We start from the raw sequence: 14497 nt of genomic DNA, 5'->3' as shown, positions 1-14497 counted from the left end.
TTTTTTTAAAAGTGGATCTGACATGCCAGGAATTCTGCCAGTGTAAGTGACACAACTCGTAACTAGCTGCCACCACGGAGAGAGACAAGGGTAAAATAGGACGCAAACTCGACATTTAATATGATAAACTTTGAGAGTTTGCAGACCAGCAACGGTTCTGATAGTAATGGAGGAAAAAATGATTTAAAAATGTTCTCGGCCCTCTGAGGTTCCACGTCTTCATGTTAAAGTGTAATAATCCACCACTCAGATCTTCATTTTCCAACCCCAGGATCCAGAGATGATCCTGATCTAAAAGAAAAGCCCTCGATCTGACAGGAAACGGCGTATTTAGCCCCCTGTTTGCAGCCTCCGGAAAAAAAACTGATGCTTTGTTGCACCTTCCGTTCATTTCGAAGGGGACGGAAACAAGGCTGTCTGGGAGGGGGTGGAGCCAGAACATCCATCAACTATCCTAAGAGAAGACCCTATCAGTGAGGAACCACTGCCCTTTGTGACATCACAACGGGGCGAGCAACAGGGATAAAGAACAGACTTCCCGCATTTCAACAGCGACGACAAACGACAACAAACACGACAAAAAAAAAACAGAGTTTGTGTTGCGAAACCGCTGACCGGCGCCTCGTGTGGTCACACTGTGCCGCTTCTTTCTCTCATTTCTGTCAACCTCTCCTTCCCAAACCTCTGAAGAAGCCGGCGCCGGTGGAATCACTGGCGGCTCGCCTGAACTGAACCCGGAAGAACAGAGTGTGTGTTTTCTGCACTCACTCCTCCGGCAGCAGATACTCCTCCAGCTCCGTCATGGGCGGCTCGCTCAGGGCCATGATGTGCTGCAGCGTGATGTCCGTCTGCGTGGCCGTGTCCGACACCCGCGGGTCGGTGGGCGGGGCCGGCAGCTTGGGCTGCGGCGCCCGGCGCAGGACCTGCACCATGATTGGCTCCTTGGCGGCGCGGAAGGCCTCCACCGCCTGGTCGTGGGTGGCTTTGGAGAGGTCTTTGCCATTCACCTGGAGGAGGAGGCAGAGAGAGAGAGAGAGAGAGAGAGAGAGAGAGAGAGAGTGGTGAGTGGACGGGTGGGGCCAGCGGAGGACGGCCGCGAACAGATGTGACCATTATGTAGGATGGCGAAGGCGGCGAGTGACGAGCTGCGAGAGACGAATGAATCGGTGCCTGCTCAGCTTCTTCCGCAGGATGAAAGCACAATTAAGGAGAGACTCTAATTAATCGAGGTCGCAGTCATTTGTCTGAGTGAGTCGGCGGGAGATAAATTTGAGCCGCTGTCACGGAGCGCCACCGGGCGAACATCAATCACTGCAGGGAAACACTGGGCGCTGACCACATGAAGATAATTGAGTTTGTTCCGAGGCCGTTTACAATGTCGACGAGTGACAGCAGCTCATCAGAATGATTGGAATCAGATCCCGTCCGCCAGTAGGTGGTGGTGGTGGGGTGGGGGGACTGGAGACCCTGAACATGGTGGGGCACCAAGACAGCAAGAACAACAACAACACGTGGCAAAACAAGGGCTGCAGCGCCGCAAGTCGCCACAAGGTGTCCGTGCCAGTCGAAAAAGCAACAGAATATTTTCTCCTCTCACTTTCCCCACAAACATTCTCGTGGACGGCAGGACGGAAAAAACAAACTTGGTGAACTCGACGTCTGCGGTCTTGTGGAGGTTCTGGAGTGCAGCCTGGGTCACTGCTGGGAGCCTCTGCAGCGTCACGGCCTCAGTCAGGTCAGCTGCTGCTGCTGCTGCTGCTGCTGCTGCTGCTGTTTTTGCTCCTCGTCACCACTTTGTTTTGAAATTTGTGGGCTTGTGATTCTCGGATGTGTTGTGAAATCGCGGCTAGGACCTCACAACCGCCCCCCTACAGCCCCTAGGCACCACACACACACACACACACACACACACACACACACACACACACACACAGCTACTGTCTCGAGCAGCGAGTCATAAATCTCCAGCCCTGCTCGTCCCTCCTCCTGACAACCAACAACACACCAAGTCTATGTTTGCAGATTAATTTTCTGATAAGTGTGTTGCTGACTGGCTGACTGGCTGCTGCGACCGCCGGCGGCTCCAGCCGTCTCGTTCGCCTCCAGATTACAGTTTGCGGAACTCGCACACAAGCCGAGCGGCGGCAGTCGCCCCCGCAGGAGAGGCGGCGTGCAAAAAAACACACGTCTCCACAAGCAGCAAGTAGCCAACGAGCAGACAGAGCAGATTAACGCAAATCCTCCGGCTGCAGCATAATTGGATCATCTCCATAAACTTTTTTTTTTTTTTTTTTTTTTGCCAGAAATGAATCGCTTATCTGCAGTTACAGTAGCTCTCCACAATTCGACACCCGACAATGGCAATTTAGCGCATCCCACAAGACTCCACACGACCTTGGCAATAAAGAATGGCGACAAGTTAAACGTTGAATATTGAAAAAAAAAAAAAAACCAAAAAACACTAAAATCTGTCGTTGAGGAATGAGAAACGTCCATCCAGCACTTTCAAAATAAAACTTTATAAACTTCATTTTTTCACTAAAATCTTGTTGACCACACCTCCAACCAGGTGTTGGCGCCACCTTCACCAATCAGCTCAACAGGAGCCTAGCAGTGCTGCTTGGATGGTTGGAACGTCAGACTTCTGGCTGAAGAAAAAAAACCCTGAGAAAGTTTTTAGGGAAACTCTTCCAAACTATTCTGCAAAGCTGCATTTGCCATGAAATGATGCACTGTCAAAGTTCATCACGTAAACTCGCACATCTTTCTTTTCATCCCCCCCCCTCCTCTTTCTTCGGACCCAAGTTGTGCATCAGCCCTGGAATCTGGCTGCTTTTTGTGTTTGTGTTGCGTTGCACGAGGGCTCCAGCGGCTGAAACCTGGTTGCCGTGGACACCGAGGGAACCCGAAGGCAGCCAACCAGGGACAAAGCACCCATCAGCTCCGCCCCCCGCCAGGCCCCCACTCCTCTCACCCCACCTCTCTGCTGTTGAGCCCGGCGACCCGCGACCTCCATTCAACTCTGCTCACCTCTGACACAGAGGAAGAAAAACACACACACACACACACACACACACACACACACACACACACACACACACACACACACACGCAACACTTTGACCCGAGGCACAGCGCTCGGCCACGTTCCCCTCTGCGAGCTCCAGCAGAAACCCTCAGAGGTGGTCGGACGTGGACGGCAACGCAACCTGCACTGTTCAGCAGCACAATTTTTCCCCAAAAAATGAAACGACACTCGGGTTAAAAGTGGGTTCTACTGGCAGGAGGACAGCCGGGTCTTCCTCCTCCAGGGCTGGACTAATTAGAGCCCAGTCTGCCTGCGCAGGGATTCATGTAGCTGCATCTCACGGCCCACTTTCTCTAATTAAAATGTCCCATCAGAGTTGTGACGCTGCCATTTCCCTCCACTTCGACTGGCACGACGACGCCGGCCGGTCGGGTCGTATCCCATCATCCCTCAGCTGCAAGAGGGAGGCAGGGACGAGGATGGAGGGCTGAATGGAGCCGGATGAGGGCCAGCATGGAAGTGAAGGTGTGTGTGTGTGTGTGTCGTGTGTGTGTGTGTGTGTGACAGGCCGCCTTAACACTCTCTCTCTGACAGCAGACTATCCCAGGTGTGTATTCATTATCCGTCTCGGTTCATATTGAAATCATCAGCGCTACAAGGAGCTCCAGTGGTTTCCTTCAGGTGGAACCTTCTGGTTCAGAGCTCGTCAAGACAGAGTTAATATCACAGGTTGCCCTGCTGGGCCTTTCTTTACACAGTTAAAGGAGATATTTGCTTTTCGCACAATTTTGTTGTGCAAAATTATTTTCCAACTTAAACCGTGAAAATATCAAGAACATTCAGGTGAACAACCATCAGCGTAGCTGTGGAACTTCTAGCATGAAACTCAAACATGAATCAGTCAAAGTGTTTCATCTGATTCATCTGAATCATCTGTTAATCTATTTTCTCTTTTGTACCTTTTCCCACATCCACCAATGGATCCATCTACTCATCCATCCATTAGTAAGACTGGAAACAAAGAAAGCTGGTGAATTCAACACAGGGTTTATTATTAGAACCCATTAAAATCAGAGCCACAAACAGTCAGACGGCATCTCAAACACGGTGGCAGCCGCGGCAACGAGGTGTTTATTAAAAACTGGAAACTGTTTCCAAGAAAAGAATGAAGCCGCAACCTCAAACCACAATGAGGTGAGGAGGCGTGGGCGAGGAGGGGGGCGTGGTCGGAGAGCCGCCCTCGCTCTCGTCTGCGAGCGGAAAGACAAACCCTTCAGAGTCGGCGGTGTGGAAGAGCGATGAGGGCCCGAGGTGACGTGGAGGTCCGGCTGTCCCGGAGGGCTGGCGGGACGTCCTGAAAGCGGCTCGCTCAACCACCGCTTCTTAATCCCTCTTTTATTTCACTTTAAAGTGTTTTCACCAGACAGGAAAGACTTTTCAAGCAGCAATCCATCAACGCGTCTTCAATGGGGCCCGCTGAGGTTGTTTGCTGCTGCTGCTGCTGTTGTGTGTGTGTGTGTGTGTGTGTGTGTGTGTGTGTGTGGGAGGGAGAGAGAGAGAGAGAGAGAGAGAGAGAGAGAGAGAGAGAGGGATTTCTGGGGGATCAGAGAACAAAACAGCTCAAAGTCTGAAGAAGACACGTTTACTTTCACCTCATCTCAAGTGCTCACAGGACGTGTTTTCTCAAGCGAGGTTAACCCGACGAATCTCGCTCGTCGTGTTTTGCCAAACTCCAGTCAAAGAGGTCAAAGGTGACACTCTCCAAGCTGCTTTGAAGGAAACACTGAGAAGAAACACCAGCAGTGGCTGCTGCTAAAGCCGTCTCTGTATTCCAAGCAGGCGGCCAAGAGCAGCTAAAGTCCAGACCAACAGGAAGCCTCCGACTCCTAACGCTGACAAAGCTGATTGGTCCCTCTGAAAGTGATACACGCCTCATCCAATCACTTGCCACTTGTCCTGCCAACCCTTTCCAAACACTCTCAATGTACTCGTCTCCTGATGGATACCTGAGATTCTTCTGCAGGATTTAGGAAAGCGTCCAATCGTGGCGCCAGGTTAGCGGGGAGCAAAAAAAAAAAGAAAAGAAAAGAAAAGAAAGTTCCGTCTCACGGCGCTCATTGTCATCCGTCTGATGAAAATGTCAATTACTCCCCAGACCATTCCGGAGAATGTTTATTTCAATAAAAATCATCTTCTATCTGCGGCGGCAACAAGGCCATTAAGTTCAATTATGGGTGGAGTCGGAGCAGATAATGTCTCGCTGGCCGACGCCCAGCTTGTGTCACGCTTCATTAACGCAGGTATCCAGCGTCACCACCCCAGGCTCGCACACACACACACAGACACACACACAGACACACACACACACACACAGTGCACGCACTAAACACAGTTCTGTTCCCTTTGAGAGCTGACAGCAGCACATTGGGCTCGGGCGCGGTGCCAAGTCAGCAGAGTAAAGTTTGTTCTGACGGCGATCAAACAGAAGCTGCAGCAGCATCTCGCTGGAAGAGAAGGAGGCGTCAATCATCGACAGAGACTGGCAAGGAGAACTGGGAAAGAAGCGACTCTGAACGACTGGAGTCAGAAACTGACTGACTGGCTCCTCTGCTCACAGTCAGTAGTCACTGCTCCTCACTCCACTCCCAAGCGTATTTCCATCCATCCGACACACAAACGCGCACACAGCACTTAAACAGATCATGTATGCTAATTTGTCTTTAATTATTATTTTTTTTAACCATCAGCACCCACCAGCTGTCGGCTCTTCGGGCTGCTGCTCTCCTAATGTCGCCCTTAATTGATGCAAATGAAGAGTAAGATGGCGCTTAGAAGGCTCGTCCTCTTGTGAATCTATCTATCTATCTATCTATCTATCTATCCATCTATCGATGGTCTGTGGCCTCACAAACAGGGAATATCTGAGACTTGGCTATAGATTCACACGTGTGCAAAACATTCATGAAACGGGATGTGTGAACGGACGCTACGTTTCGTAGGGTGTCGTTTCCCATTCAGCGCACAGCCGACCAGCCGCTGTGAAAAAGGTGTCAGAAAAAGAAAGACGCCTGAAATTTCTAACACGACATTAATCCAAATGTGCATTACAAGACTCAACTCGAGAGCGAGGAACCTCGCGTGACCTTGCATGACCTCGTAAGATGCGAACAAATCAGCAAAAACTATTAAAAGTTAACTCAGCTGCAGCTAGCGGCAACACTCAGTGTGCTACAACAAGCTACCAGTCATACAGTAGACGAGACCGATGTGGCCCCCTGGTGGTCGCCAGGCGCAACATTCTCCACCATTAAAACAGATGTGCTCCGGAGACGTGACTGAGAAAAACGCACAGTGTCGCCCTCCAGTGGTGGCGCAGCAGAGAACCTCTGATCTGCTTTTGTCCACGTCTGCCGCTGCATGTTACTGGGGAAAACAAGAGGGGGCGGGGCATGCAACGTGCCATTTTCACTTGAAGTGAACTGGTCATGTGACTCCATACGTCACCGCTGCTGTCATGTGAATGCGAACAAAGCGTTTCCGTGACACTTTTGCGATATACCTCAACATGGATATGTGTGAAAAACCACCTCATGAGAGCGTCAAAACCTTTCCGCCACATTCGGAGGATTTTCCAAACTGTTTCTATTACGATCTTTAGGTTTTGCACAATTCTGAGGGTCATGGAAACGCAGCCAGTGATATTAAGGTCCAGCGGGGGGACAAACAATAGTCTGAATCAATTCAACGTGGCTCCGCCTCTCAACGGGCAGCTTGGACCGAAAGCTCTAATTAAGTTCAGGGGTCTTGTGAGCACCGCCGCCATTACGGGGGGGATTTAGAGCCCTGACAGGACTGACAGACAGACAGACAGCGTTTTCAAGACCCCTCCCACCTTCATGTCCCTGACAAAGGCAGCCGAGCTTACACTCTCGGCATGGTGCTCACCTTGGGCTTTGAAGAGGGGGTCAAGGGGACCACCACTGTCAGCGGGGGTCAAGTCTGAAAGGGGGGAGGGGGGGGCAGCGGGCCAGCTCGCCACCACCACCGCTGCAGCCTCTCGGCCAGTTAATGACCAGAAGGGGAAAAAACACAAAAAAAAAAGCCACGTTGGCTGCGTTTGAAAGACTCTAACAGTGTTTGATTGGCTGAAGCCGTTTGTTGTCGCTGCTGAGCTGTAGACAAACACCTGCACGGCTCCTTGATTCCCTTCAAACACGTCGTCTTTGTCGACGAGTCAGAGTGGAACTCAGCGACACGGTCGAGCACCTTCGGGCAAAACAACAACCTGCAGCCCGACGAGCGATCTCCAACCAGGTTTTTCATGTTTGAAACCTGCGGGCGGGCTGGAGGGGGAGCGGAGTGGGGAGTGGGGGGGGAGGGGGGGGGGGGGGAGCTTAGGAGTTTAATGAAGCGAGAAGATCTCATGTGCTGGAGGATTACGGAGTCCTCGGAGAGGGATGAGGAGTCGGCAGCGTGCCAGGATCACCGAGCAGGAGGATGTGGCTGAAGTACCAGGAGCCAGAAGAACCCTGGCGAGGATCTACTGCACCAGGAACCAAACTACCACCTCTTCCTGCTGCCCAGACCACTCATCAGAATCATCTGGTCGTGTTTCGAGCAGCTGAGAATGACTCTGATGGGAAGGAGGGAGCTTTTCAAGATAAACCTGCTGGAGTGAAGGCTTGAAACTTCAACCACTCTATTAGGCAGCCAACATACCAACAGATGCCCGGAAGAGTAGTTTCTTGACCAAGTTAATAATGAAAAAAAACCTCCAAACTCCGATCCAAGTATTAACCAGCCAGTGTAGTTTTAGGTTCCAGAGGCGTCGTCATCACGTTTAATGATTCACCCGCCATACAAAGTCAGTCGGGTGACTGAGTTTGTTGTGTCTGCCGTTTAACCAGCTCAACAAAGCAGTCATGAAATATCTCCAACAGACTGATGATGAGCTTTTTTTGTCCTCCCCAGTTTGCTCCTAAACGAACCAAACAATCGGGTTTGAATCGTGACGACTCATCGCTTCAAACGGAGCAACTACAACAAGAAGCTGACAATCAGAAATCAACCCGATCGACGATCGATTGACGCGTCGAAATGACAAATCAGCTTAAAAAAACAACAGAAAACACACACAGGCTGAGCTCTCTCTCTCTCTCTCTCTCTCTCTCTCTCTCTCTCTCTCTCTCTGGAGAGTCTCTCAGCAGGCAGAGCGTTGGCTGCTGATTGGCCCTTTTTCATTGAGGCTGAGCGACAGGAGGAAGTGACACGACTCCTTGGAGGATGCTGACTCCGCCCCTAACCCTCCTTGACTCCCCAACCCCCCCAACCCAACAATAATAATCCAGTTATTAGGCCGTCGCACAACACTGATCTCCTTGAGCCAAAGCCCCATCTTCTTCTTCTTCTTTTTTCTTCCTATTCACGACCTGATCAGAAGCCAAATTTTCTGCTCCTTGACCCCCCCGACCCTCAACCGCCCCAACCCCCCCCCCCCCCCCCCACTCCCCAGAGCCCCCCACCGTGACGACGCTGGCCTGTCCAAGAGGAGAATAATGACGGCGGTGCGAGGGGAGGAGAGCCTGATCATTAAGTCTGCTCTGGCCGATGGAGATGTAATTTGGTGCGATGGGAGGATAACACTTGGCCGGGGTTCAGCGGCGCAGATGAAAGGAAGGAGCAGAGGAGAGAAAAAAAAAAAAAGAAAAAAAAAAAGCCTCCAGATGAGCACAATGCGCTCGGTCAGAGGACAGCCTCCTCGCCGCTTTCACTCATTAGACCAGGCCGACGCTACAACCAGTCCAACCAGTCCAGACGGAGAGCTGCACCAGTGCCGGGAGCGTGCTCTGGGGTCACATGACCACTGCTGAGCAAACAGTGCAGAATTCAAGAAAGAAAGAAAGAAAGAACGAACTTCCTGTCCCATGCTTCACTTCTTCTGCCTGCTCCACTATTCAGAAATGATGCACTACAAACATCCAGTTTTAGCAGTCAACCCCCTGTGATGTCACCAAGGGCTCTGATACCTCTCCTAGGTAACTGACCACACCCTTGTTTCTTTTTTTTTTATCCCCCACTAGAAGGCGAAACACACTGAAGAACGTCACGGTTTTGGATCAGTGCCTCTGAAGCACCTCAATAACCACCACAGTCACATTTACAACTTGTTCCAACCAACCAATCACAGCGTCTCAAACTCATCCAGGTGTGGAAAGCTCCTTGATGTCAATTCTTCAGCTTCAACACCAAACTGTCCGGCTTTTCTCTCACTGTAACATCACGGTCACACAACATGAACGGTCCAAAACCTGCAGCGTTTGCCCCCGCCTGGTCTGGCCTGGTCTGGCCTGGTCTGGCCTGGCCTGGCCTGGTCTCACCTCCACTTCCTCCTGCTTCTGCTTTACTTCAGGCCGGCGGCGGAAAAAAAAAAAGGAAAGTGCCAAGCGAGCACGGAGGCGTTAAATATAAACTTTGGTGAAAGAGGTTGGGGGAAGGAGGGGTGAGGGAGCCGCGTCAGCATTCACTCCACACACACACACACACACACACACATTGAGAGTGCTGTCACCTCTTCATCACCCCTCCCTCCCCTCTTTCTTTGAGGTCAGTGCGCCACCTCTCTGTGACCCCTGCGGCCAGAGTTCAGGCTGCTCAGCTGCAGGAGCTGCAACCACTTCACCACTTCCTCCACTCCACCCCTACTGCTGCTGTCCTCTCCACCTCCTCTGCACCTCATTTCTTCTCCTCCTCTCCTTCACCACCTCTCCTCTGGAGGAGGAATTTCTGATGAGGAAATTAGTTTTTCCCAACAGGTGGACACTGTTTTCTATTGCAAGTCCTGCAGTGGCCCAATAAAGGGACTTCCGAACCAAAACCTTCACCACCTCTCTTCCTCCTCCTCCTCCTCCTCACACCCCTCTCCTCCCTCCCCACCCAGCAGGAAGAGGTCCGACTCGTACCTGACACACTTGGTAGAGAAGTTTGTGATGCTCGTCGGGCTTCTGCAGGGCACAGAGGCTGCATCCCATGGTGGTGGTGGTGGAGGAGGAGGTGATCACACCATCCAGGCTCTTCTCCTCTCTCCAGAGACACAAACAAGTTGTCTTTGCTCCTCTTCCTCCCCCTCCCTCCTCCTGTTCTTCGCAGTCCACTCGTAAAAGCGGCAGTTAGTTTAGTTTGCGGCCGCAGCGCCGATCCTGGCGTCCTTCCTCTGGGCGCTCGCTCGCTCCTCTGTCTCTCCCTCTCACTCACTCACTCACTCACACACTGCCTCGCTCCACTCCCCCTACCCCTGCCCTCCCCTCTCCTCCTCTGACAACACTTTCCCCGCCCGCTGCTGAGCCCCCGGCAGCCGGAGCCACAGCTCGGCTGCAGACAGCGGCACTCGTGGCTCATGTTTATTAAGCAGCCGGTCGCTGGTTATTCATGAGGAGGGAGGGGCTGGGGAGAGAGGGTGGGAGGAGGGAGAGACGGAGTGATAGGGAGGCGTGGAGTTAACCTGAGCAGTCTTAAAATCCTCTCCGTTAACAAGCATTCTGAGATCTACTGTGTGGAAAGACGAGGACGTCTTCCTGTTGAGTGATTGTTGAAGATCACGGTGAGGCCCAAGCAGCACAAACAAGAGGTTTGCTGCCGGTTCTTTTGGACTTTTAATTTGATCGATCATCAGCAGCTGCGGAACCAGGTGGTATCAAGTTGACAATCTACAGTTGCCTTGCGAGTGGCTGAGGGGTTCTGATTGTCAGCCAGGTGATGATCCAGGTTCCTTCTTCCAGGCTTGAAGTCTCAGTGATCCAGCGGTTTTATCTGCGTCTCTCTGGTGAAGCTCCGTAAAGACAAAGTGGCATCGATGCTGATGTTGCTGCAGGCTGTGGTCCAAAGTGCAACACCGGCTCTGTGCAGGTGTCCCAGTGTTCCAGAGAGCTGGAGGTGAGGTCCAGTGTGACGGCTTTGTCTTCCTCCAGGTCTGAGCCCGGAGGAGTTCTCTGCAGGGGAGGTGGTGGTCCTGAGGGATCAACCCTGGCTGCTGGTGATAGTGGCCCCGCCCCCTCACCTCTCCTCCCCCCACCAGATGTTTCCGCTGATCCCTATCTATCAGCACCTCCACAGCCGCGTCATTAGCAGGGCTCAGGGCTTCCAGGGATAATGTCAGGCCAATTCTGTGCTAAGCTCACACCAGGATGACCTCAGGCATCTAATCACGAAAGAAGTGTGATGAATGAAGGGATGACTTGATGAGCCAACGGTGCGTCTGCAGAGTTTAGATTTTCTATTGCGTACTGTTGCCGTTTTTCAGGTTGGTCTTTGCAGAAGATGCAGGTTCACTCCAAATACAAATGGCAACAAACCAGTGCAGCCTTGAGTGTGTGGCTGTGTGTGTGTGTGTGTGTGTGTGTGTGTGTGTGCTGGCTGTGCCTACAATCGAATTTACATAAAACATTTGGTTGGGAATTTGGCAAATGGGATTTTAAATTCTCATTCAATCTTCATGCCCTTTATTCAAGAGCTGCTTCAAATAAAATTCCAATTATTTTCTTTCCCACAAACTCAACCCAACACACACACACACACACACACACTTGACACAGGAAAGCCTTCAAGACAGATCTTAAAAATTTGCCCTCTTCAGGCTGAAGAAATAAGAATAATAAAGCGGACAGAAAAGCGGCCTGGGGCGAGGTTTGAAGGAGTCTGTGTGAACTTGACAATCATTCATAATTTGCCCGTTTGGGCACTCGTGGGCTCTGAAAACTTTCATCCGGCGTAGCGTGAAAACGAAATTCCACGCTCACATTAGCGGCGAGGCGCCCGGGGCGAGGATCAGCGGAGAGTCGTAGCCGCGCTCTCGGCCGGCTAATCTTTATTTCACACTGAGATTATCCCATTCACAGAGTGGAAACCAGACGGAGCTCTGATACCAACAACTTGCACTGAAGGTTACGCCGGCTCTTGCGGACAAAATGTGCGTATTAATAATAATCTGCAGCAGCAGCAGCAGCAGCAGCAGCGGCAGCGGCAGCAGCAGCAGCGGCAGCGGCAGCGGCAGCGGCAGCAGCGGCAGCGGCAGCGGCAGCGGCAGCGGCAGCGGCAGCAGCTCTACTGAGATGCTGAGCAGCAGGACAGGAAGTTTCTCTCAAGATTTTTCTCATTTGCTGATGCGATATTTGGTCATTGCAAGCACACTTTGGCCCTATGTTCTACATTGTGACATCACAAAGGGCTGCTGATCCGCAGAAACCAAAACCAGCAAAAGTAAGCAATGGATTTTTGCCTCACATGACTCTTTACCGGGCGCTGTGGAGCTCCGGCTCATGCCAGAGGTTCCTCCACTCAGCAGAGCGAAGCCAGACTGAACCATAACAGCCACATGTGGTTTGCAATGATGATAATAATGATAATAAACATTAACATTTGGACTCCCTTAACAGGGAGGCCAGAGGTCAGAGGTCAACACACCATGCTGCTGATTAGAGCAGCGCCGCTCGTGTCTCGTGTCTTTGATCTCGTGTCTGCGATTCCTTTTTCTCAGCGGCTTCTTTTGCTTGGCGTCCCGCCGCCGGACTCAGTCTGGCCGAGCCGCCGCGGCGCATCGCACACCGTCTCCAGTCCCTCCCGAGCTCCTAATGATCCTCACCCAATCAGCTGTAGTCTGAGGAGGTGTGTCTGGCAGGATTCAAAAGATCAGATGATCAGAGGGATAACTCATCCCCAGGGGAAATTCACATCTCCCCCAGCGGCAATGCACAGATTAGACAGACCCCACCATTGACGGTTTAACAAGACATCCAATATATATGTGTGCGTGTATTGAGAAAAAAAAAGCCCCTCATAATGCAACCAGTGAGAATTTGTTTTAGAAAAATGCATAAAACGAACCAGCGACAGGAGAGAATGGAGAGAAAGTGAATCCTCTGCAAAGAAGAAGGAAGAAAACACCTCTGTCTCTTCTTTTCTAGATGACGCTAATGCAGCGTCCAGACGGCAGGATGGGAGGAGCCAGATGAGCGGCGATAAAGAGTCTGAGCCGCAGCTGCTTCGCCCTCAGAAATGGGACCTGGCTGATGGCTGACACCCGCAGACGCTGCTGGACGGGATGCAAGACGCTGAAATCAAACCCAAGCTGTCGAGCCCAAAGTCTGCATGACTTCCTGACAACCGTCTCACTACACTTGTCTGCAGAGTTTCCTCAGCCAGGGGCTTTTCCATGAGTGCGATTCATAAGACGACACAAGATTCGTCCGGGACTCTGGCTAAAAAACCCCGCTGTTTACAGCCGCCTGCTAAAAGGCCATCAACATGTTCAACACGGAGGGAGAAGAAAAAAAACAACCCCTGCGGTTTTTGCCACTGACACGGGAAAGATGTTGTGCCCTCTGTGACATCACAAAGGGCCAATTCCCTCAGATCGCTGTCTCTGCAGAAAGGAGGCAAGGAAGGAAGGAAGGAGGGAAGGAGGGAAGGAAGGAGGGAAGGAAGGAGGGGATGCTAGTGAGAAATCACAGGTGTGGAGAACTTTACTGAGGAGCCTCCAGCTCGACTCTGCTGCCTCTGGGACCCCGAGCAGGTTGACCGCTGTGCACGTGTGCGTTTGTGTGTGTGTGCGTGTTCGCCTGTGTAAGTATCCACCCCTGAAATGCTGCGATGGATGTGCATAATTTATCAGACAGCTGTCAGCTTTGTACTCCTGTTTTACGGTGAGAGCCAGATCCCGAGCCAAGCTGGAGCAGCGCCAGCAGGAGAGACAGCCACTGCAGCAGCAGCAGCAGCAGCAGCAGCAGCTGATGTCATCTCGGTCACCTCAGTACCATCAACGACCGCTGACATGATACATGGGCGCTACAAACACTTTGAAGACTCTGAAACTCTGTTTCCAGAAGCAGACAGTCAGGTCTTTGTGAGATCTTCCTTCCTCCCAGCGGAGGAACCTTTCACAGCTGACCCTCTGCAAGCTCCCAGGATGTGCAGAAAACAGCAATTCCTTGTGTAGGGGGACAAAAAAACTCAGGCGGTGCCAGGGGGCGGAGCCACCACCTAGCTGGGGGTTGTGGTCACTCACCAGGGCAGAGATCCTGTATTTGAGCCCCCTGCAACATCACAATCGGAGGTGTTTCACTACACAACCTTCCAAAAAGGTTGAGCAAGCAACAAAACCTTGAAGGAAACCCAGCGGACGGCGGGAATAATCCTGCCAGAATCCTGGCGCTTTCCTGCCTTTCGTGACTCAATACTATGAAGCTGCAGCGTTTAATAAGAAGCAATTATGAGCAATTTCTGCGTCGCCACCAAACTCTGCTCCCGCTGCCAACAGACAGCTCCGTCGCCGGTTGTCTCCCCCTCAGAAAACAGAGGCCTGTCTGGCACTTTGACTGAACAACAAACAGAAGTCGCACGTGAGAAGCGCGGGAGTGGATGCAAGCACGGACAGGACGAGCCGGAGTGTCGATTAATTGGTCCTGGCGTGGAGACGGA

General features: G+C 51.8%; 1 protein-coding gene across 3 annotated transcripts in view; it reads right to left on the bottom strand.

The window, feature by feature from the left end:
- pdzrn3b (PDZ domain containing RING finger 3b) overlaps positions 1–14497 on the bottom strand; it is a 78146-nt gene that overhangs the window by 5491 nt on the left and 58158 nt on the right. For all 3 annotated transcript variants that reach the window (XM_076015697.1, XM_076015700.1, XM_076015699.1), the window contains one exon: positions 769–1007. In XM_076015697.1, the coding sequence (XP_075871812.1) occupies positions 769–1007 (239 nt within the window). The remainder of the gene's footprint in view (positions 1–768; positions 1008–14497) is intronic.

Source organism: Nelusetta ayraudi, unplaced genomic scaffold (genome assembly GCF_046127955.1).
Source record: "Nelusetta ayraudi isolate G7.1 ecotype Tasmania unplaced genomic scaffold, CSIRO-AGI_Nayr_v1 ptg000193l, whole genome shotgun sequence".
Classification (NCBI taxonomy): Eukaryota; Metazoa; Chordata; class Actinopteri; order Tetraodontiformes; family Monacanthidae; genus Nelusetta; species Nelusetta ayraudi.
The sequence above is the reverse complement of the archived record's forward strand: the minus strand, read 5'-3'. Positions and strand labels throughout refer to the sequence as shown.